The 25403-nt window shown below is 35.8% G+C and overlaps 3 protein-coding genes and 1 long non-coding RNA gene across 4 annotated transcripts; 2 read left to right on the forward strand and 2 right to left on the reverse strand.

The window, feature by feature from the left end:
• Positions 1-420: 420 nt before the first annotated feature.
• Positions 421-2157, forward strand: LOC113293245. Its single transcript, XM_026541944.1, has 3 exons — positions 421-645; positions 809-1050; positions 1131-2157. The coding sequence occupies exons 2-3, from the start codon at positions 811-813 to the stop codon at positions 1827-1829; spliced, it is 939 nt and encodes a 312-aa protein (XP_026397729.1). The 5' UTR covers positions 421-645; positions 809-810; the 3' UTR covers positions 1830-2157.
• A 664-nt stretch (positions 2158-2821) lies between these two features.
• On the reverse strand, positions 2822-3960 carry LOC113293246. Its single transcript, XM_026541945.1, has 2 exons — positions 3856-3960; positions 2822-3336 (listed from the first exon to the last, which is right to left on the reverse strand). The coding sequence occupies exons 1-2, from the start codon at positions 3907-3909 to the stop codon at positions 2872-2874; spliced, it is 519 nt and encodes a 172-aa protein (XP_026397730.1). The 5' UTR covers positions 3910-3960; the 3' UTR covers positions 2822-2871.
• Positions 3961-5934: 1974 nt separating this feature from the next.
• LOC113298198 lies at positions 5935-6602 on the forward strand. The gene is made up of 3 exons (XR_003334069.1): positions 5935-5954; positions 6057-6194; positions 6518-6602. It is a non-coding gene; the product is annotated as an uncharacterized LOC113298198 (long non-coding RNA).
• Positions 6603-11852: 5250 nt separating this feature from the next.
• Positions 11853-13524, reverse strand: LOC113295745. The gene is made up of 3 exons (XM_026544070.1): positions 13428-13524; positions 12435-13334; positions 11853-12151 (listed from the first exon to the last, which is right to left on the reverse strand). Exons 1-3 carry the CDS (start codon positions 13522-13524, stop codon positions 11853-11855), a joined length of 1296 nt encoding a protein of 431 aa, XP_026399855.1.
• Positions 13525-25403: the final 11879 nt, after the last annotated feature.

Here is a 25403-nt window from a genome sequence, read left to right on the forward strand (position 1 = left end):
TTTTGAAGAACGAGAAGGAAGTGTCACTGTTGAAAAGAAAACGAGGTTGAAAAAAATGGAGGAAAGAATAGAGGATGTAGATATAGCGGAAGACATGAGGATCAACCGCTCTGATACCAAGTTAAAGATCGATCAAGAGAGAGAGAGAAGAGCATAAACGCAGAAGCATAAAACATCTACATTGATAATAATTCTGTATATTAATTCTCATGGCTTAACAGCCTATTTATATTGTTCACAAACTTGAAGATCACTCAAAGTACTAACCTAATAAAATCAAACTCTAAATAAAGACACCTTCCTAACATAACACAAACTCTAAAGGGAAACCGTGTGCTATGTGTCACACGTTTTGTATGCCTTAACATCTTCCCTTCAGTTTTTGCTTAGCAATAGATTGCTGTATATCTTAGTTTTCTTCTTCTCATATTGCTTAGAAAACTTAGTCCATAAAGCCTAGTTTTCAGTCCAGAGAAAAGAATGAGTCATGGACACTAATGAAAGATTTGATACTATTAGTACAAATTCAGCTTCGGGTTCTTCGGATGGATGTTATTGCTAGCCATTGCAGCTTCAAGAGTGTGGAAGAAGAAAATGGTTTTTGATCAACCAAAGACTTTGGTGTCTCACCGTCATTTCTTGCAGGTTGATACTGAATTTTATGAATTGTACTATTGCTTTCCATTTCCTTCTTGATTTCATCTGTTAATCTTTTTTCTTTACTTTGATCCACCGTTTCAGATTTTTATGACAGTTAATATATCATTGAGATTTCTGTTGTAAATTTTCAATTGTTTTGAATATTCAGGCATGGGTAAAGAGTTCGAATATGCAGTTGGTTTTCTAGCATCGTTAAAAAGGATCAAAACCTGTGGCGCCGTAACAAATTCATCAAGTAATTCTATGAAAAATCTGAATAGTAGATTGCTGAATCATAAACTAGCTAGTGCTGACCAGAATCAACATTACATGGATAGATTGTTAGAACAATATGACAAAGAATCAGCGAGGACAACAATGCTTAAGCAAGAAGAGATCTTCAAAGAACAGGTAAGTTCACAAAACATCCACTGTTAATTTACATCGCAGATCTCCGAACTGATGGTGAATAACCCCCCTCCATGATGCAGGTACATGAACTTCACCGTCTTTACGTAGTTCAGAAAACGCTTATGATCGAGTTTAAAATGAACAGATCTAGGGGTCACTCGAAGAATAGTCCAAGTCCGCGGTCAACAGTAAATCCAGATCACCAACCAAGAGTATGGCCTACAAGGACAGGATTCGAAACTAACAACTGCCATTTTACTAACACAAACAATTCTGGGCATAATTTTCATCAATTGTTCAGTGTAAGGACTGAACCTATTAACTCACAAGAACAAAGTAGTACTAGTTGTTCAAGAAATAATGTCAAAATGCACAAGGATTTCGATCTTGAAAGTCCTGCGGAAGAATTTTCAGGAGATATCGGTAGAGATCAAATAGGTTCAAGTTCTATTACATCTTCAAAAGAAAAATTGAAAGTCGAAAGCTTAAAAGAGCAAGATTTGTATACCGATGGAGAAGCTGAAGTTGAATTGTCATTAAGCATTGGATTAGGGAATTCAAATAATAATAATAAGAAGAAACAAAAGAATTGTGAATCAATTTCACCCATATATTTACACACTAATCACAAACACAACGGGGAAATGGATTCTTCTTTGTCAATCAGAGATCTAGGAGCAGAAGACACTACAAGCGGAAGTTCAAATGCAACATTCAATCAGGAAAGTTTACAAAAACCACCTTGGTACTTTCAAACTTTAAGTTTAAACAGAAGTTGATAAATATTTGTGTATGCCATATATATGTTCTTCAAATATACGTGGATTACAAATACAGAGAAGTTTTCTTCAGAAACATACATTCTGATACAGCTTGAACAATTGCCTGTCGCATTTTGGGTGGCAAAAAACAGTTGCAGGTCACTGTCACTATTTCGACAGGGGAACATGTGTTATTATTATGCAGTGCCAGTGTTAATTAGTTCAAATCTAGATTCTCCACTAACTCAGGTACATATTTAGATTCTCTACTCTTTTGTAAGCTTTGTTTTCTAATTTCTTGGAGTTAAGATTCATGTAACACAATGCAAAGGATATAAATTTATGATTTAACATCTTCCCAACTTAGGTATCAGAATTAAAGCAGTAAATTCAGAATTACTGCTAAAAGTATATGCAGATCAAGCCATGACGATTTTCTAATGAACCTTGAACACTTGCCACGCTTTAAAGGGGCGAAAACAGTGTGTTCTAATTTATGATTGCTATGTTGTCAGGGTCGGATATATTATCACTGTGCAGTAATAGTGGATTTTTCATTACATTAATGAGTTTCCATATGACTGCTAGTAGTAGATAATGACTATTGTTATCTGTTGTGCAAGATCACAATAGTACTAGGTTTAGGTGTAATCAGTAAAATTCTGCAACTAATTCGAAGTGTTATCTAGATTCTCCACCCTTTTCGCAAGCTTGCTTTCTAATTTTGGGAGTACAAATTCATGGAGCCAGGTGCAGCGGATATGAGATTACGATTCAACATTTTCTTTAACTTCAGTAAAAAGAAGAATGCTTACAAGTCTAATACAAATGATAACATCAAAAGTAGATGAAAGTACAACTAAAACAACAATATCAACGTAATCAAAACAACCATATCCACATAAATCAGATTAACAATAGTAACAGATTTAGGTGCATAAGTATTCAACAAAAGATGGAAAAATGGAACCCGAATACGATGTTTAGGAGGATCTTTATTTCCCCTTAAGTATGTAAAATAGAGTTATAAACCCATCCATTTCATAATTAAGAAAAATCTTCAATCACTGAAAGATACGATGTTTAACTCCATTATGTCCCCCGTAACAAAAAAGTACAACGAAAAGTAAACAGAGAAAGGGAACGAAATGGACTCATAGTCATATAAGCGAGCAGATTTAAGAACAAGGTATTCACGAAACTTGTAACATGTAGAGACATCGTGATTGGTATGTCCACAATAAGTGCATCCATTACCGCATTTTCCATGTCCACGAATTACTTGTTGTTGTTGATAAACTTCAGGCCATGACTTAGATTGGATCCCCATGTTTTGTAGACGGTCGTAGTCATCAGCAATACCCTCAACTTTACTAAGACAAGGTAATGGAATCATATCAAGAATCATAATTCGGAGAGGGTCATCCTCCGCACTAAGACCACAAAGACATAGAATGGTTAACATTTCCTCATGTCTATACAGTTCCTTTGCCCTTAAAGACTGACATTTCGTATAAAAAACATCCTGATCATATAGAGATTGAAAATTAATCCATTTAGCTTTAAAGCGCCGAACATATTCAACCAGTGGTTGATTATATCCTGGCTTAGTATGATGCATAATCTCACAAAGAAGTTGGTACTTTCTAAAGTTGAGCAACTCAGGGTCAGCATAGTGATCCATAAGACCAACCCAGATATCAGAAACAGTTTTGGAAAACCTGAACAGTTGATAAACTGAATCTTCCATGGAATTGAACAATGAACAGAGAATGTTTACATTATCATACTTCCATTGTTTGTACTCTACTACATTAGATGGATATGGAGCAACGCAATTTTTATCTAAACAGTGAAGTTTGTTTAGATTGTTCAAGTATTGTTTAACATATCCAGACCAAGTAAAAAAATTGCTTTCATCAAGCTTCACTGGAGTAACACATTTACCTACTAATTGTCTCTTCCTTACTTCTGCCATGATAACTTTTAACCTAAAAATAATTATCCTGATTAAAAGTAGAAATATTAGCTAGAAGGATCATACCATACACATGGAGGAAGATACGCTGTTGCTGAATGGTGGCCAGGATTTATTCATGGTGGGTGGTGATGAAGGGTTTGTTGTTAGTCGTGGTGGTGGTCGTCGTCGTCGTCGTGGTGAATGAAGTATGACTTGGCAGTTGGCGTAACTTGTAAGCGAGAAACTTGTGAGAATGGTAGTGAAAAGATTGTGTTCGTGAACGACATTTCGGCTGGGTTTTTTTTTGGGCTTTAATTGAGGTTTATCAAAGGAAAATTTGTTGTTTGGTCCTAAGCCCATATATTTAGTTATAGTAGTGTCCAACCGGGTTTTAGACTTATCACTAGGTCCATAATATTTTGAAAAGAGCAAAATGACGAGCTTATCCTAGTAGTTACCACGTGTGAAGAATGCACCCACTATCTATTCCCGTACAAAACCGCTGAAACGGTCAGAAAAATCATTCGTTTGTCTTTCCCGTACCACCAACTTCTTACGGTTTTCAAAGAGAAAAAAATTTCTCTTCACAGAGAGAATTCAGAGAATCAAAAACCAAATTCATTTAGAGATTTTTGAGACAACAGATCTCAAAAATCATTCAGAGATTTTTGCTAGTTTGAAAAACCCTAAACCTAAATTTCTCTTCTCTTCCGATAATGGTTAAAACAAGAAAAATCACAAGAACAATCCAAGAAGAAGAAACAATAATAGATGATAGCACTGCTCCTAGAACATCAGAAGACGATTCAAGAATTTCAAGACGAAAATCAAAGAGAAAAAAGAGTAAAAAGGTTGAAACACCGAAATCGAAGAAAAAAGGTACTGATTCAGAAAACCTATCAGAGTTTACATGCAATTTCTACTTTGTGTTTCTAGCACTTAGAATTGGCAGTACATAACTATAAAACTGTAGAATAAGAATCAAAAGTGATATGCAATTTGTTTCATTTTATTTCTGATACATAGAGCCAGCAGTACATATATCAAATACTGAGGTTTTTTCTTAATTAGGTTGTTTTTTGGCAGTACATAAGTCCAGTAGTGAATGGGTAACATTGTTTATGTGTCTATTTACCACTGTTTGTGTTTCTGGCACATAATTGGCAGTACATAACTAAAAAACTGAGACATTGTAGTGTTTATGTACTCTAAATTCATCTGTTTCTTTGTTTATGTGATAATGATCTTTGGATATGAAGTACATAAGGCCAATAGTGATTGATTGTGTTTCTGAGATGATGAATGTGTAGTCCATAAATGTTGTACTGAAATAAAACCAATTAAATTTTGCAGGTAAGGTTGTGCCAAAATCTGTTAGGAAGTTGTATAGGTCTGGTTTCACAGCATTACATAGCCTGGTTGCCAGAATGAAGGCGAGTAAATATACTTTGAGTGAAGCCACATTGGAAAAGATAGCCGAATATTCTTATGGACATATGTTTTTGATGTTCTGGCACACTAAGTACTCAGAAAGTCATTGGAAAAAGTTGGAAGCTGCAGTGAAAAAGTACTTGAAGTGTTACAAAAGGGGTCGAGTCAAGAATGAGCTCACATTTGAGTTTGTTAGAAGAAGTGAAACACACATTATCACGCCGACACCAGAAAAAATGGGTGTAATGTTTGGAATGCCAAGAATGGCAGGAAGAAGAACTGATGACACCTTTTTGATGGTAGGTGGTGGATGGAGGAAGAAACCATTCTACATTAGACACTTTGGTGATAGCAACACGGTTACAAGACCAATGCTACAAGATGCCATCTTGAAACTGCTCAAGCGTACTGGTATCAAGAATTGTAAATCTGAAGGTGGCGAAGACAGTGATGATGACAATGATGAACAAGTAACCGATAGTGAAGATATGAAGTACAGGATACCAAGAGTAGAAACTGAACAAACAATTGAAGATATGGTTAAGCTATTATGCCTGTTTATGTGTATTACTTTGTTTTTTACAACAAAAGATGCTCATAAACTCAAAGAAAAGTACTTTGGTTTAGTTGATGATCTTGAGAAGTCAAAGAATGTATCTTGGCCTGACCTGATACATAGTTTCTTAGAGAAGAAAATCAATCAGAACTACAACACTCCCGAGGACATCATTGGTTGTGTCGTCTATTTGTTGGTATCGATCATCTAGTACAAGCTTTTTTTTTCCAAGTACATATTTACTCTATTGTCATTTAAGTTTCTGTATTTGATTCTATTGATGTTATTTTTGTCATAGTTGTTGTATGCGGAGCATACTCACTTGGTGAAACCAGTGACGTTACCAGATGATCGATACCTTCCAAGAGCGGCAAGGTGGAACATCAAAGAAATATCTGTTGAGTTTCTAAAGGATATGGAGGCTTCGCAATACACAGTAAGTCCCTAAGAAAAACAATACATATTACTAGGATAAGTTTTATTTCATTATGCTTCTTGTAGTTTTGGTTTAGGAAACAATGATGCACCAGTACATATCTAAAAAACTGATTAAAGTTGATGAATTTAAGTATAATTATTTTTGTTTTCATAAATAATTATACTTAAATGATTTGTTTTAGGTAGGACACTATCAGAAAAGCAGTTTTCTGATTGACCAAAATGATTGTGTGTGTGTCATATGCACTATTTATTTGAGTACATATATGTTATACTGATACAAAAACTGGTTATATGTGTGCGTTATATGTACTTTTCCAGTTCTCTAAAGAATTTAAGGATGAATATACTATGTATGAAAAAGAAATGTTGAATGAAATTGCTCAAAGGCTTCCAGTTGAAGAAGTTCCATTGACAGTAGATTGGCAAGAAAAATTCGAGGATTTGGAAGTAAAGAATGAAGATTTGAGGCTGACAATTGCAGAAAAATGGTGTGAATTACAGAGAAGGAAAGAGGACGGCCTCCCCATTGATGTGAGTATCCTAGAAGAGCTTTTGAATGATATATATCACAGAGCTTACCCACCTCCACAACCAAACTCGGGAGAAGAAGAATCTAGCAGTGGCTCTGAAGAAGGGCATGATGATTTGGATGACACCGTTCCATCAGCAACTACTCCTTTGGTAACAGAGGATGAACAGGAAATTCCAGATGATACCCAAGAAAAGTCGAATGAACAGGGAAATGCTACTCCAACAATGCCTGTTATGGGGGGCTCTGAAGAAAATCTCACACAGTTCGATATTGAAGTTTCACAGTTTAAAATTTGGGCTAGATCTGATTTGGAGCGAAAGGTGAAAGAGCTGCAAGAGGAAAAGAGCATGCCAGAACCATCACAGGTAAGTTATATTCTTTCTAGTATTAGTTTAGTTTGTAAAAAACTAAAATTTGTCAGTACATATATACTATACTGAAAAACATACAAGTACATATCTGCAATACTGATTAAAAACATATCACCTTATGTTGAATAACAGACTGAAAAGGCTTAACTCCAACAAACAGCAGCGACACAAGTTCTGGGTAATATTGAAGTGGAAATTGGTTCTCTTAGAGATAGACAGGTGAGCGAATTGAACGTTACACTAGTTACCAATTTTATACTTTGTCATCCTATAAAATAATACGGTTTGGCATTGCATTTATGTAGGGTGCATCGCTTGAAGAAATGTTGTCGAATATGCAGTTTATGCCTTTGGTTTGTGAGCCGCCGAGTCTCAAAGAACTGCATACCGTGCCAATGGAGAAATTGATTGACCTGGCCATCCATGGGAAGGGTATTTATACCGATGAGTACTCAAAATATCTACAAGCTGAAATTATGGGAGATCCTTATCCATCCTTAGGAATTCTTAGTCTGGAGTACCCGTCGACTGGTAGTTTACCAAGCTTGGAAAAAATGGAATCTTCTCAAATCTTCGACAAATTTTATGCTAAAGATCTGGATCCTCCATCACAAGTTTCAAGACCAACTTTTGACTTGGGTTTAGGACCAAGTGATCAAAATGGAGAAGAGGTGCAGCAGCATGCAATTGATCTAGGTGCACCTGATCCACCTCAAATCCATCTTGCAGCTTCGCCTGCGCATAATGAAGCTCCAGCTGCTAGAGGAGCATCAGATCAAGCTCAAACGGATCCCTCGGATGAGCAAGCTCAAATCGATACTGCACCTACACTTAATGAAGCCTCTGCAATTGTTTTAGCTGCAGCTGAAAAAGCTCATTTGAAAGCTGATCTTCAGCAACCTGAACAAGAAGTATGAACATGTTCTAAACCTAGTACATATATCCTTATGATACATATAACCAGCAGTACTATCAATTTTTGGTCAAATAGCTCGTAGTCTGATTTGTTTCAAATGCAGGGAATAAGGAAACCTTGGGATCCCATTTCATTCAATGAAGTAGAAAGGAAGAAGAAAATGAAGAATGACAGAAAGCAACAGCCCACTAAAAAATTAGAGAGTCTTGTAAGTACCTAAATCTACTTCTGTTTAATGAATTTATGTTTTGTTTTTAATGATGCTTTTAGCATATGTACTAATGCTGCCGATTCTCAAACAAAAGTATCCAGTTTTAGATGCTGAAAAGGCAGAGGAAGCTCGACTGAAGAAGAATATGAGCGCCGAAAAAGCTAAAGCATATGCTGAGACTCTCCAACTTCTTTCTGAGCTACAGAAGGTAATTATAATTACCAAAAAAGTGAAAAGTAACAAATTTATCAATACTTAATGGACCACTTATGTTACATATGTTCAAAACATGGGAAAAACCAACAATACATATGTTATGTACTCAGTAAAACTAAAAGTACATAACTTCTGTACTGAAAAGAATCAAAGAATACATATGTTCTATTCTGTTCATTTTTTTTTTTGCTTTTTTAGTCTCTCATTTTTTTTTTACGTTTATGGTATATTGAAGGATAACGAACCTGGAGTTAGTCAAACATCAGAGGAAGATGACGTAACACTTGCCAAGAGACTCGAAGATAGGATGGATACAAAGAGTAATGAAGTCAAACCAATAGCGAAGTCGACCACGTCAGTCATGGACAAGGAGAAGAAAAAGACGACTATCTCAGCCAAGGAGAAGAAACTTACTCCAAAAATCACATACACCCCTCAGAAGCCAGTAACTCGGAGCCACCCGCAGAAAAGAGTTGATCCTGAGTTTGCTAGTGGCAAAGGACTGTCGGGACATAAAAGGCGAAAAACAAAGTCCAGAACTGAAAACCCAGTTGGAAAAGATTGCCCAACAGAGAAAGTTCAGAAAAAGGATAGCGAGAATGTGAGAAAGAGAAAAGCTAAAGGTGATCCAAATCTGCAAGAACTTACTAAAAAAGTGAAGAATGCACGCAAGTTGTTGAGCCTAAGGAAATATCCGTTCTATAAGGATTTGAGTTCACAACAAAGAGTGCTTCTCTCTCCTTTTTTTGACAAATGTGAGTCTCTCTTGGATATGTCCCTTTCATTGTAACAAAACTTTATGTACTTCGTTTAGAATCAAACTTATAATTGATTTGGATTATTTGAATTTGCAGCAACAGTGCTTGGAAAGCTCCTGCTGTGATTGGTCATCACATATTATCTGCAGAGACCTTTGAAGATCTGCTACATAACAGGGCTTTAGAGGGAGATCTTATAAATTACTGGCAATACCAACTGAAAAAAGCATATCATAATGAGCAACCAGTGAATGGACAGAGAAAGTACATTCCAGTACTCCACATTGATCCAACAGGCTGGGTATGTTTTCCAATTTATCTTGATAAACAACATGCATCATGTCTTTGTAAAGGGCATAGCATATCTGCGAAACTAAAACGAAACAATTTTTTTTTGATGTTGTAACAAATATTATGCTTTCATATATGTGTTTTACACTATAATTTTCAGTACATATTTACTACACTGATAAATTTAATTCTTTTTCAGTTTTATTTAAGTGACCCAGTACATCAAGTAGCAGCAAACACTGCTGTATTCTTACCCATCAGGAATATGGAGGAAGGAACCAGGAAGATTATTATTCCAATGTCACACAAAAACGTGCATTGGACGCTTCTTGTGTATGAATGCGAGAAAGGTGAATTCTTCCACTACAACACTTGGGAAGCTGTATCCAAAAATGAGTGTCTCGATAATGCTAATCTTATGGCAGAATACTGCTTGTTAGCAATTAATGAACGCTTGTCGATACTGCGCCTTCCACTTGTAAGCAGAGTAAAGATGATTAATTACCCAACACCTCAACAGGGAGACTATCCAGATTGTGCAATATATATCATGCACATCATGAAGAAAGTTGCAAAGGAGGAAGTAATTGATGGAGTGCGAATGAGCTTGGGATACCCAGAAGAACTAAAGGACAAAATACATAAGAAGAGGATCTCTTTAGCATGCAAAATACTCTCAGCAACATCTCCTCCTGAGGAGAGCTGGAATATTCATGCTCCAAAAGGTTTTTAAGATAGTGCTTATATGAATTAGGAATGCATAGTAGAAGTTATCATAGAGAACATATTCAGAGTTTGCTAGTTTGTTTTAGACAATATCAAAGTTTAGTAGTTATTCTTATTTATTTTGATAACAATTGTTCTCGAAACTATGGTGTTTGTGTTTAATCTATGTACAGTTGTTTGGCTTTGTAAAAATGTTGACATGTTGGATGGTAAAAGTCCATAGTATGAAGTGTTTTGGTGTGTATTATGTAAAATAGACCATCTATTAGAGTCAATTGAAGAATATGACTCTCTAAATTTTTTAATCATGATGGGAGAGAACATGAATCTCAGAGCTGGTCTCTTTGTTTGGTGTGTCTTAATTGAACAGAAAGTACATAATAGTTGTGCTCAGAAAGTCTTGAACAAACTTGGAAATCAACCTGTAAACCAATAATATTGAAAGTGGATAATGCAGTACAAAGTACCATTAAAAGAGTCTTAAATGAGCACAAAGTACCTTGTCCCAGAAAGATATCAAACAGTACATAATTTCAGCACTCTAAAAAAAGCGAACAAAAGTATTTAAAATGATGCGCAAAACAGAATCTTCATTGTGACCAATAGAACTAATAAGGGAGAACTAAAAATATAAAACTCATGGGTATGAAGGAATGACAGTGCACGTTGCCTTGTTGTGGTGAGTTTTCTTCTTACAGTTGGAACAACGGACGGACTTCCTAGCTTTCTCCCATGCATTCTTGATACGATTTCCCTTTGGCCTACCTGGTGGAACTCGTGGATGGGGTGGAAAAATAGTATCCTCTGGCAGATACTGCTCTGGCATGTTGTAGTTGGGGATTGGTCTGATAGCAATTGAATACAGCTGCTGAAAATTTGTAACTTTGAAGTAGTCTTCGATATAATCTACGTATCGATCACCCTTGGCAGATATAGCTGCTGTAGCATGAGAGCATGGAAAACCATAAACACGCCATCTTTGGCAGGTGCAAGTCTTGTTCAGCAGATCAACAGTGTGAGACTTGCAGATGCGTAAAAAGCTTTTCAGCACAAATAACTTAAAAGCAGTACATATATGCAGCACTGCAAACAAATACAAAAAAACAAAACATATGATTCACTCCTACATGTATGCTATAGTACAGTAAAAGTTGTTTTATGGGATAAAGCTAACCTAGGCGAATGAATCTCATACTCATACGCAGATGACTGAGTAACATTCCAAACTCGACCAATTTGAATATGTTCTTTAAGTAACGCCTCGTAGGTAGGAGTGAGCTTCTCTGGGTCCATCAAAAGACTCATTTCGCGACGTTCATTCATCAACTCCATAACGCGTAACCTGTGAATGGAACAAAAAGAACACCTGTAATAAATTTTGAACAAAAAAAAAATGAACCAAAAACAAAGAAAACACCAACAAAAAAAACACACACACAAACCTGATCATGTCAACGAGGGCGCAGGCAGGCAACCTCTTGTCTTTCAGAATCCAATTATTGAAGGACTCAGCAACGCTTGATGTAGTCTGACCAAATCTACAGCCAGTGAAGAACGCGCTGGACCAATGTTCCCTAGGCATATTGCGGAAATACTCAGCAACCCCAGGCCTTCCCATTAACTCCATTTCCATTAGTGCTTCTTCATATCTTGCTGGTGTGAGAGCATAAGTTGCTTTTTTGAAACAAGCCATAACTTCTTTGTACTTCTCGTCCGATTTCCTGATTGGTAAGTTTCCTTGCAAGTGGTAATAACAATAGCCATGATGGGAAGTAGGAAAGTGTTTAGGAATATCCCTCGACAATCCTTCATGACGATCAGACATAAGGTGATAGGACGGTCATCAACAATGTTGCTAAGATTGCACATAAACCAATCCCAATTGTCAACATCCTCTCCTGGGACCAATGCAAAGGCTAGCGGATAAAAACCTGGAAAAAACAAACAGTACATATATTATATGCTGTTACTAAATATGTTGCTATATTCATAGACGTAACATATATTATGTACTGGAAAATAAACTAAGAATTTCCAGTACATAATAGACATATTGTACTCAAAAAAAGGTCTTATGCTTACATATATGAATTAATGTGTGTTAGACACAATAACTTTTCAGTACATAAATGGTATACTCAAAAAGTTCCAACGATTAAAAGCAGTGATTATCTTGTAAACAATAACAATTAAAACGTAACAAAGAGCACTTGCCTTGATTCCCATTCAGACAAGTAGCAGCCATAAGGGTACCTCTAAATCTCTCGGTCAGAAAAGTTGCATCAACAAAAATCATTGGTCGACAAAGTCTATAACCTTCAATACAAGCGCCTATTGCGATGAATAACCTTTCAAATGTCTGAGTTGCATCGTTAAACTGAAAATCCTCATAAGAGCCAGGATTTGTTTCTTTCAATGAATTCACCCACCAAACCAGATCATAGTAAGACTTTACATCATTCCCAAAAATTTCATGGTGTGACCGTTCCAAACCATGATATGCATGGTGATATTTGATATTAACACCAGCACCAACTTTTATATAATCTTCAATTTCGCGAGGCTTGATAAGTGGGTTGTGCATCACACGATCATGAATAAGGTTGTGTACCAGCTTCTTCGATACTTTAGGACTTCTCAACTTCACACCAGCTCCACAAGTGTGCCTCCCAACATACTTTTTTATCCTAAAAACATCGCAAGTAGAATCAATAGCAACTGCATGGATCATCCAAGTGCATGGGACTTTACTGCATTTCATTGTGAACCTTTCACGATCATTCTTCACCTTTGTTACGCGATACCCAGTCTTCAAACAATACTTTTGACAGGCCAACCGAACAGCATCAACACCACCACGAAAAATCTTGTTAGGATCATCAAAAACATTCTCCCACCCATCGGACAGAAGAGGTTTAACAATTTCTTTTCCATCAGTTTCATAACTATCTCTATCTGCCCTAATCAGTTCTGAATTGTTGTCGACGTCGCTGAATGTAGAGGAACTACATCCACCAGCAGAAAGAAAATCCACATGCAGCTCAAAGAACGCCGATTTCTTTGAAAAATGCAAGGCAGCGAGACCATGAAGTTGAAAGTCAGCAATCACAGGCACTTTAACACCATTCTCAACATAAGCGATGATAATCTCAGAAGGGTTCAAGGTTCTCCAGTTTTCACAAATAAGAAATTTCAGGTCATCAATACTAGACTTAAAAGTAACGAGGTGAGCAAAATGATGATGCTTATAGTAAATATATGCATAGCAGTAGGTATTTGGATTGGAACACTCTGCATCAGACATGTTTTGAACCTGCAAATGTGTAACAGTATTAAAATACAGTATTTCACATACGTACTGATGGGTCAAACTAAAAAAAGTGAGAGATCTATGCAAGAAACAGAATCTAAGAGCAGAAACAATGAGTATGTCATATATGTACTGCTGGATAATACGATCTGAAAGTGAGAACAAACCTGATTTTGAAAAGAAAACAGAAAGATAATCAAATCGAAAGCTAAAATAAGCTAAAAACTTAACAATCTAACCAAATATCTGAATAAATACGAAAAAGATTCATAAAAAACAAACAGAACACAACCAATCTCCATGATCCAAAATTCAAATCTTAAACATGATTCAAAAACTGTAGCAGAAACAATGAGTATGTCATATATGTACTGCTGGATAATACGATCTGAAAGTGAAAACAAACATGATTTTGAAAAGAAAACAGAAAGATAATCAAATCGAAATCTAAAATAAGCTAAAAACTTAACAATCTAACCAAATAACTGAATAAATACGAAAAAGATTCATAAAAAACAAAACAGAACACAACCAATCTCCATGAAACTGTAGCAGAAAGAAGAAAATAGAAAAGATTAAGCAACATACCTGTTAAAATCACTAAAGAAATCTTCAAAAACCCTAGTCCAAAAGCGAGAAGAAGAAATAGAGCAGAAACCGGATGTGAATTCGCTGTTTTTTTTAGAAACTTTGAAATAGGCTGCTTAAATATATGTAGGATTGGAAGGGTAGTTTAGGTATTTGAAAATTTCACATGATTTGTCCCGCACGTGTACAGGACCTGGGATTAAAAAATTGGGTCCATTTTTATGTTTTCTTTTTATTATGGACCACTACTTACTGGGCTTTAATGGGTGGACCTGCCACTAACTAGTATCACTATAATAGTACCTATTGGTAATTCCTAGTTTATCAAATGTGGAAATTACCAATAGGTCCTATTATAGTTGTCTTAGTTATTGACACGTCCACCCATTAAGAGCCCAATAACCGGAGGTTCATAATTAAAAGAAAAAGGGAAATTGGACCTAATTTTTTATCACCTAGTCCTGGGCGCATGCCAGATCGGGTATGCGAAATTTAAAAATACCACAAATGACCTTATTTATTTAACAGATCTATAAGCACGAGAAAAAACATTTGACATTTCAGGTTCGTTTTCATTTTCTCTTTCCTCTCACTGCTGCCGCGATTAGATTTTGACCAAATCCAATTTATTTTTCTTCTCTTTCTCTTGCAATGTTTATGTTAGAGCATTGCTCGGTCGAACTCGCATGCGTTGCTATCTCAAGCATTTTTGTCAATATTAGTGATCAAAACTATAAGTCTTGATTTCTAGCCTACATAGCTAAAGGTCTCGGACTAGGATAGAAAGTGTAGTTGAGCTCAAGGCTCCATGGCAATCATCATACAAGACGAAGGACTACTCAAGGAACTGGTGGATCTTCATCGACTAAAAGGTATGTGGATACTTGAACTTATCTGTCACTTAAAAGTCCATCTATTTTATCTCCTACTCTTGAGACAAAGGTCGTGTTGATGTATAGACTTTCATTATACACATTTTCTATTTCAAGCCGAGTTTAACTCGCCTATCTATTTCTCTAAATATGTGTTGGTAAGATTTCACTTTAGCCAAATTCATCTTTACCTAGTGACGAATGTCATGTTATGTTTCAATCACTTTGGAAATTGCTCTGACGAAAAATGGTCTGTGAATAACGGCTATATAACGTCCTCTGAGAATGTTTCAATGATTGAAATGAGAGTTTAGATTACATAATCATTGGTAGGATATAAGCATTGTTGTCGAAACACATATATGTACAAGTCCTTATTCCTTGAACCAAAGTTTGCGAACTTTGTTGATCAAGAGAAACGGAATGTGGCGTGAGCCAAGCCCGGGAACTCAGTCCACGAACTGGCGGAAGTTCTCGACCCGAGAATTTCTGTTGGAGTTTGTGAACTCCTTCCGTCAGCTTAAGTCCGCGAACCCAGTCCGCGAACTTGAACAAGTTATATCTAAAACCGGTTGTTCTTGAACTCATGTTTATATAAACTAAGGAATGCTTTTGCAAACCGTGGCTATGAAGTTCATGAACCGATTCGAGTGAATCACACCGTTTTTGCTTCGATCGTGTCTTGTGTAGTTACATAAGATCTAAGCAATTGAACAACTCTCTAACTAGTTCATTTGAGTCATTTGAACTAGTTATGGTGAAGAAGAATATGGTTGATATGAAAGTGATCATATGGCTAACCATTTGGTTAACTATTGTTGAACCAACAAATGTTAATGTTTGGGAACGGTTCGTAAACCCAAAATTGGACATTTCATTTGTGTGTAACAAGCTAAGTTTTCGATCCAACGGTTGAGAATATTAAATTGAATCTAATCAGTTTTTCATCTAACGGTGAATATTGAATGCTTTGTTACCAACCTAACATTGATTGCAAACCCTGATTTGAAAGACTATATAAAGGAGAACTCTAGCAACTGGGAAACCTAATCCCCACACCTTAGTGTGATACTAGTTGCATAGTTAGAGTCGATTCTCCTTTAACCTTTGGTTTCTTCTTCTAAAACCAGGTTAACGACTTAAATACTTCATTGGGATTGTGAAGCCAGACTGATACTAATTTTCTTGTAGTTGTGTGATCTATCTTGCATCTTCTATCGTTACGAGTACGATTGTAATAATTGGCTTGATATTTATATCTCCGATAGGAAAGATAGAAAAGTAATCACAAACACTTCGTCTCATCTTTTGTGATTCCACAATATCTTTTTTCGCTGCGTCGATTAGGATTATTGTGAGGTGATTGATAATACTAGGCTGTTAAGTACGGTTTATCAATTGGTTCATGTTCACCCTGATTTATCAAAAGACGGAACAAAACTCATAGGTATATTCGTGGGAGACGAATTTATCTATTACCGTAGACTTTTCTATGTGATACAGATTTGTTTATTAAAATCTTCGACTTTGGGTCGTAGCAACTCTTAGTTGTGGTGAGATCAGCTAAGGGAATCAAGTGCGTAGCATCCTGCTGGGATCAGAGGCGTATGAGCATAATTGTACCTTGGATCAGTGTGAGATTGATTGGGGTTCATTTACAGTCTAGACCGGAGTAGGCTAGTGTCTGTAGCGACTTAATACAATGTGTGTTCAATCTGGACTAGGTCCCGGGGTTTTTCTGCATTTGCGATTTCCTCGTTAACAAAATTCTGGTGTCTGTGTTATTTATTTTCCGCATTATATTTTGTTATATAATTGAAATATCACAGGTTGTGCGTTGTTCAATCAATTAGAATATCCGACATTTTTCTTGTTGATTTAAATTGATTGACACTTGGATATTGGTCTTTGGTACCATCCAATTTATCTCTCTAGTATTTGATAAAGACTCGTAGATTTCTATTTGCTTGAGTATATATCAAATCGAGAGATTGAGATATAAACTCTTTGATATACTTTTTATCTAGACTGAGTCCGACTGTCTAGTTTATTCTTTAGAAAGTATATTGGAGTTTGTCCATACAGATTGCTAAGCGAAATATTGGGTGTGGTTGTTGTACCCCCGCTTTTTAAATTGGTATTAGAGCAGGAAAACACGTTAAAGACCTTATAAGTATGTGTTTGTAGCGATCTGATTATGTACGAGTCTATCTCTAATAACGTACCAGTTTAGAAATTACCAGATGATTCTAAAAGCTTGGATTCACCTGAGAGAACTGTCACATCTAAGTCAATATCTAAACATTCTCTTGATGTAAAAACTGTTGATTGGGAAACTCTCCTAGAAGAACAATTGGATGAACTTTCTGATGAAGGTGATTCAGATGTTGATGAGGAAGTCTCAGAGTATGTTAAGTTTTTGGATTCGTGGAATATGAAGAAGATTACAACTTCTCATGTCTCACCTCTTCTGACTCCTCTCTATCGAGAAAACAAGAAATTGAGAAGATGTTACGCAGGTGTTTATTTTTCGAATCGTTCTAACGAATCGATCCTCAAGGATTCTGAGGAAAACCTACGTATGAAGTCACTTGAATGTGATAATATTTATCAAAAGTATTTTTTGTTGGAAGAGAAACTTGCAAAATCTGAAGCAAGGTTTAAATCTCAACAAATTAGTTTTGATGACAGAGAAAGTGCTTGTCTCGTTCGAGAAAAACGCCTTGAGGTTGATTTAACTACTGCTCTTGATAAAATAAAGATGTTGGAAGATGACTTGAAAAAGTTCAATACTAGTTCAAGCAAATTAACCACTATGCTAGGAGCAAGTAAAAATCATCGTGATACACGAGGATTGGGCTATAAGGGAATAGATGCTCCAAATATTAACAAAGAGGTAAAATTTGTCAAGGCTAGTGATTCTTCTCAACAAAAGGTTTCCATTGATGGGAAAAGTGAAATACCTTCACCGGAAGTTAAGGTTCAAAATAGCAAAGTATATCAACCTCCAAAACCAACACACATGAATCGAGGTAAGAGCATTCCTTATGTTTGTCATTATTGTGGAAATAAAGGACACCTAGAAAGAAGATGTCGTTTTCGTATAAGGAATGAGAAACTTCATGATGTACTTGTTTGGGAATCACAAGAAGTTGTGAAACCAAGATCATATGTTAGGACTAATCTCCTTAACGCTACAGGTTGTAACTGTCCAACCTTTAGGCAAAGGAATCAGTGCTGTGATAAATCTATATTTGCCTATAAACGTCATACGAATCTTTTTTACAATCATAATGGTTATCAAAAGGATAACTTCGTAAAGACTAAGACAAGATCCGATGTTCCCAATTGGAGAAAGACTAACTTGCAAAAGAATAGCCAATCCAATTCTCTTCCGAGAAATCTTGAAGAGAGTGATGGGAAGAAGGTTCTGGTTGTTCCTAAACGCACTCAGAAGTGGGTACCAAAGAAAGCCAATGATGCTTTGAGTGTGAAAAGGAATGATCTTCCAGAAAATTCCATGACTATGGAGAAGGCAGTATCCATCATGTTGGAACTTAACAAGTTTTTTGGAAAAATGGAATTGGATGTGAAAGGTTCTAAAAGCGATCTCTTTCATGATAATCTAGAGGTCACTTGTGGTGAGAAATACATTATTCACCCCAACGCAACTTGATTGTGTTGTAAGTGCATCCTCACCAAGGAATTCCCTGCTATGTATACGATGAGGGAAGCACGAGAATTGGGGCACACAGATTATATTCGGTAAGGCTGTAGAATTCGACTGGATTCTTTAAAAAAGGTATGTCTATAAACCTGAGCAATATTTATGTTTTTATTTTCTTAGATTACTTATAATGATCCATGTACCTTGCTTATTGTTCATTTCTACCTAACTTGATCTGTGTTTAAGGTTTTTAAAAGTTTAGGTTTGAAATTAGTAGTTCGGGATGTTTGGACTTCATGGTACACCTACCTGTTATGCATAACATCATTAAAAATCAAAATCCAGGGGTTTAAGTACGCATACCCGTTTGCATATTGCTTCAGGATACGAAAATTCGTTTGCAAACCCGTATGCATACTTGACGTTGATATTCGGTAAATTTGTTTTGGTCGTAATTTCTTCGTCCAAACTCGGAATGACCTCATTCGTTTTGCATTCTCTTCCTCTTTGAATTATCTTCAAAATGGTGATAAGAAATCCTAAATTTGAATGAGTTGAGGTTGGTCTTTGTCCCGTATCTTGTTTTTGAGTAATTTGCTCCCTTTCGTCCCACTTGTTCTACTTCTGTTGGACTTGGGCACTTGGATTCTTGGAGTAATTCTCTTATAAGATCATTTGTAGCTTTTAAAAGAATGATGTTGGTTAATCACAAAGAAGGAAGTTCAAGAATACGCAGTAGTACGCATTGTTATGGGATTCTTGAATGTTCACAATCATCTTATGTGAACTATGATGCATGGTATTTAATGACTTTGTATGTTCTTCTTTGTTAAGAAAATAATTTTATAGGCCTTTGGTAACCACTCATGGTGTAAATCCGTGCGAAAAAAGATTGATTCTACCTTCAAAGGGTAAAGATTATTTTTGCAGTATTAATCTTTATGGTTTTATATATTGCAATTGTTTATGGGACATGTGTGTTTGCGTCTGTGAACTATGATTGTCCCATATCTTGTCAAAAGTAAAGTCTTTCGTATGTCGATATGCATGTATTGATAAAAGGAATGAATGGACTTTTGACAAATACAAAAGTTAAGGCTATATTGTAAATTATTGATGGAAGATAGGTTAAATCTTTTGTTTAGAAGGATTACATCTATTGAATGTCGTTATGCGAATAGTGATGGAAAATAGAATGAATCTTTGTGTTTTCTGCAGTATTGATCTTCGCTGATCCGTATTTTATGTATTACTGTGAGGCTCCGTAAAGTGTCTTATGTTGAGCACTAAAACGACCAAGTTGATTATTCTTATGATTAGCTAAGTTGTCGTTCCGTGAGGTACTTTATGTCGAGCATATTCAACTAAATTAATCATCTTGTTTGATTATTTAGTTGTTGCTCCGTAAGTTTTCTTATGTCGAGCATGACCAATTAGATTGATTACTTTTGTGATTAGTTTGGTTGTGTATTTCAATTAGATTAATTATGGGTTCTCTTGTGATTAATCTAATTGTATTTTTTTTAGTCTCCATAAGTTCACTTGTGTTGAGCATTTTTCGATTAAATTAATCATGGGTTCTCTTATGGTTAATTTAATTGAGCATTTTGGATTCAAATTCATACTTGTATGTCATTTGTTATGTCCAAAGAAATCCTTCTTTCCTTTCGAAATTAAGGTCGCTCTTGTTTTTCTTTCGGGAATGACATTTTATGGGGGAGAGTTCTTTTGAACTTGTGCTTAATTGCCAAATATTTGTGGGGAGTGCGGCTGTGGAATATTATAGGGGTTATCTTGTATCTTTATAAACTCCTTGATGAATGCATTTAGCTCCGGCTTTATGATTTCATCTAAATAAGATGATATACTTTTTCTTTCTTTTGGTCATGAAAAGTCTCTTTCGGAAATTTCATTAGGATCCTGTTCTTGTACCTTTGCCAATTTTATTGACAAAAATGGGGAGAAATAATATGTAGTTCACACTACAAATACATATGGCTTTCGGATCATTATGTAAGGGGGAGTGGTTTCCATGTGAGATGGAGTGTTGACTAAGGGGGAGTGATACATATCACCATAGTATTGTTGTTGAAGTTGTGATACAATAGGACTTTGACGCTGTGTAATAATACTATGACATTGTATAACAATGATTGAGAACTATTGTTTTCTTGTTGTTATAACTACGGATTTTCAACAACGATGATGCTAAACTTACAACCTTTGGGATCATTGGAGTACTTGGAGGTGACGAAGATTTCGAGTAATGTTGAAGATTAGGCATGTGGAATAGGAGCTACAAAAGTTAATTTATTTGTTTTTCGTATTCCATATGTATTAATTGTCTTGTCACTAAAATTGACATAGGGGGAGATTGTTAGAGCATTGCTTGGTCGAACTCGCATGCGTTTCTATCTCAAGCATGTTTGTCAATATTATAGATCAAAACTATAAGTCTTGATTTCTAGCCTACATAGCTAAAGGTCTCGGACAGGATAGAAAGTGTAGTTGAGCTCAAGACTCCATGGCAATCATCATACAATACAAAGGACTACTCAAGGAACTGGTGGATCTTCATAGACTAAAAGGTATGTGGAGACTTGAACTTATCTGTCACTCAAAAGTCTATCTATTCTATCTCCTACTCTTGAGACAAAAGTCGTGCTGATGTATAGACTTTCATTATACACATTTGCTATTTCGAGCCGAGTTTAACTCGCCTATCTATTTCTCGAAATATGCGTTGTTAAGCTTTCGCTTTAGACAAATTCATCTTTACCTAGTGACGAATGTCATGTTATGTTTCAATCACTTTGGAAATTTCTCTAACGAAAAATGGTATGTGAATAACGGCTATATAACGTCCTATGAGAATGTTTCAATGATTGAAATGAAATTTTAGATTACATAATCATTGGTAGGATATAAGCATTGTTGTGGAAACACATATATGTATAAATACTTATTCCTTGAACCAAAGTTTGCGAACTTTGTTGATCAAGAGAAACGGAATGTGGCGTGAGCCAAGTCCGCGAACTAGCGGAATTCTCGACCCGAGAATTTCTGCTAGAGTTTGTGAACTCCTTCCGTGAGCTTAAGTCCGCGAACCCAGTCCGCGAACTTGAGCAGGTTATATCTAAAACCGGTTGTTCTTGAACTCATGTTTATATAAACTAAGGAATACTTTTGCAAACCATGTCTATAAAGTTCATGAACCGGTTCGAGTGAATCAAACCTTTTTTGCTTCGATTGTGTCTTGTGTAGTTACATAGGATCTAAGCAATTAAATAACTCTCTAACTAGTTTATTTGAGTCATTTGAACTAGTTATGGTGAAGAAGAAGAATATGGTTGATATGAAAGTGATCATATGGCTAACCATTTGGTTAACTATTGTTGAACCAACAAATGTTAATGTTTGGGAACGGTTCGTAAACCCAAAATTGGACATTTCATTTGTGTATAACAAGCTAAGTTTTAGATGCAACGGTTGAGAAATATTAGCTTGAATCTAATCAGGTTTTCATTTAACGGTGAGTATTGAATGCTTTGTTACCAAGCTAACATTGATTGCAAACCCTGATTTGAAAGACTATATAAAGGAGAACTCTAGCAACTGGGAAACCTAATCCCCACACCTTACGTGTGATACTAGTTGCACAACTAGAGTCGATTCTCCTTTAACCTTTGGTTTCTTCTTCTAAAACCAGGTTAACGACTTAAAGACTTCATTGGGATTGTGAAGCCAGACTGATACTACTTTTCTTGTAGTTGTGTGATATGATCTTGCATCTTCTATCGTTACGAGTACGATTGTAATAATTGGCTCGAGATTTATATTTCCGATAGGAAAGATAGAAAATTAATCACAAACACTTCGTCTCATCGTCTGTGATTCCACAATATCTTTTTTTGCTGCGTCGATTAGGATTATTGTGAGGTGATTGATAATACTAGGCTGTTCTTCGGGAATATAAGTCTGGTTTATCAATTGGTTCCTGTTCACCTTGATTTATCAAAAGACGGAACAAAACTCATAGGTATATTCGTGGGAGACGGATTTATCTATTACCGTAAATTTTTCTATGTGATACAAATTTGTTTATTAAAGTCTTCGACTTTGGGTCGTAGCAACTCTTAGTTGTGGGTGATATCAGCTAAGGGAATCAATTGCGTAGCATCCTGTTGGGATCAGAGGCGTAGGAGCATAACTATACCTTGTATCAATGTGAGATTGATTGGGGTTCAACTACAGTCTAGACCGAAGTTAATTTGGAGAAGGCTGGTCTGTAGCGGCTTAATACAGTGTATGTTCAATCTGGACTAGGTCCCGTGGTTTTTCTGCATTTTCGGTTACCTCGTTAACAAAATTCTGGTGTCTGTGTTATTTCTTTTCCGCATTATATTTTTTTATATAATTGAAATATCATAGGTTGTGCGTTGTTCAATCAATTAGAATATCCGACCTTTTGGTTGTTGATTTAAATTGATTGACACTTGGATATTGGTCTTTGATACCATCCAAGTTATCTCTCTAGTATTTGATAAATACTCGTAGATTTCTATTTGCTTGAGTATATATCAAATCGAGAGATTGAGATATAAACTCTTTGATATACTTTTTATCTAGATTGAGTCTGACTGTCTAGTTGATTCTCTAGAAAGTATATTGGAGTTTGTCCATACAAATTTCTAAGAGAAATATTGGGTGTGGTTGTTGTACCCACGCTTTTTCAGTTTATTTTAGGGTTTTCACGATCTAATCGTTGTTGTGTTGATTACGCTTTCGATCTCCAGTTTGATTTGTTGATTATTTACTAGATCTATATGAATAATCATATTTTTTGTTCATTTCGTTGTTAGATTTGTTATACCAGTTCCATTTTGTTGGTTTTTGTAAGGACCCTGAACTCGTCAACGCTATTAGACTAATCAAGCGATAATTTAGTCGATAATAACTCGATTAGTTTAACACGAACCTTAATTAATAGAAATTAATCTAATAACGATCTAGATACGAAACTAGTATCGTTAGATAGGTCTCGAAAAGTTATGTGAAATGGACTACTCGAACGTGTCAATCGGATACCGGATGAAGCAGAAATTATCTGATTAGCATAAAGGGCAAATTAGTCTTTTTGGCCATTAGACCGACCCGGGCTTCCCTTATCACGGATAGTGTGTGTTTAGTGTTTCCACGTTGGTCTTATCACCAAAACCCGGTCGAATAATTCATTCTTCTTTCAAGTTCTTCTTTTCTCTTCTATTTCTCTTCAGTTCTTTCTTTTCTTCTCCTCCTTCTCTTTTCTCGCCAGCTAATGAAAGTTTGTGAATCAAATTCGAGTTTTTTGAGATCGTAACAAGAAGGAAAATATCAAGGATTGATTGCAGGTGGTGAAGATGGTTGTGCAATTGAATTAGATTCTAAAGTTAAGTTAATCAGAGAGAATCAAGTTAGGGTTTATGATCGATGTCGTGTTGAAAAGGAAATTGATAAGTTATTGGGTTGTTAATGGATGAAGAACAAAAGGGTTGAGGTTTAATTGAAATTTTGGAGTTGTTTTAGAGAAGAATCAAAGAATTAGGTTTTCTCAGAGGTTTGCTTAGAAGTTCGATTAACGAGGAATAAGATGGATTTAGAGATGGGTTCGTTCTTAATTGGTGTTTGATGGAAGTTGTGGAGTTAGTTTGAATATTGATTAAGAAATTGCAGATTTAAGGGTTCTTATCAAATTTGGGGTTTTAGGGTTCATTGGTTAAGTTACTTATGAAGAGAATAAATTGGTGACGAAAGAGTAATATTAGAGGAAGGTTACTGAGTTGTGTTGAGGTTAAGAAGAGGGTGTAGACAAGTTGAGAAATCACAGATGTGGAAGATGAGGGGATTAGTGATAGTTTTGATAATGATGAACTGAATTGAGGGTGTTGAAGAGTAATTAGAGTTCAGTTATATATGAATAAGGATTTAAAGTTAAGGAATAACTTGAGAATGATTTTGGGGTTTCAGTGTTGAGGATTGGGAATTAATTTGGAGTTTACTGTGAAACAAAGATGGTGGTGGTTTTGTTGGGTTGAATTGAGTAAAGAAGAGAATGATTTCAATTACTTGGGAAGCTGGTATCAGGTAATTGTTATTTTAGTTTAATTTTATACAAGTTGTGTATTTTTTTTGAATTGAAGTTTTTAAGTGTCGGATTTGGAATTGTTATGTTCAGGATGAATGAGTAGTATATTAGGAGTGTTTGAGCTACAATTATGGTGATGTAGTGGATTTATATGGAAACAGATCATGAATGGATTGTAGCTGTTGTAGTTCAAATGTACAGGGGATGATTGTTGATTGAAGTTGGACTTCTTGTATATGTGTAACTGCTGTAGGAGAGTGGTATTAGAGACTTGAATTAGTTATGTGATTGATATGGTGATGGTGCTGCTGTGTTTGTTGATTGTGTTGACCTGAGGTACCAAGTTATTGAGTTGTAAGTGGTGTTGTTGGTGTCTACAATTGTTGAGACATAGATGAATGGTTATCTTGCAAAGGGAATGAGTCTTACCAGTGGGTTGAGGCTGTGGTGTTACAGTTGAGAGTTAACTGAGCTGTTATGGTTGGGTTATGGAAATCATAGGGCTAAGTGCAAAATGGATAAGTTGTATGTGAGTGCAGTTAATGAATTTGGAGAGTTGAGTTGCAGGTCTGAATTTGTTGAGTTTTGATGTTTGTGTGGTGGTTAAGAATTAGGCGAGTGT

The sequence above is a fragment of the Papaver somniferum genome, chromosome 7 (assembly GCF_003573695.1).
Source record: "Papaver somniferum cultivar HN1 chromosome 7, ASM357369v1, whole genome shotgun sequence".
NCBI lineage: Eukaryota > Viridiplantae > Streptophyta > Magnoliopsida > Ranunculales > Papaveraceae > Papaver > Papaver somniferum.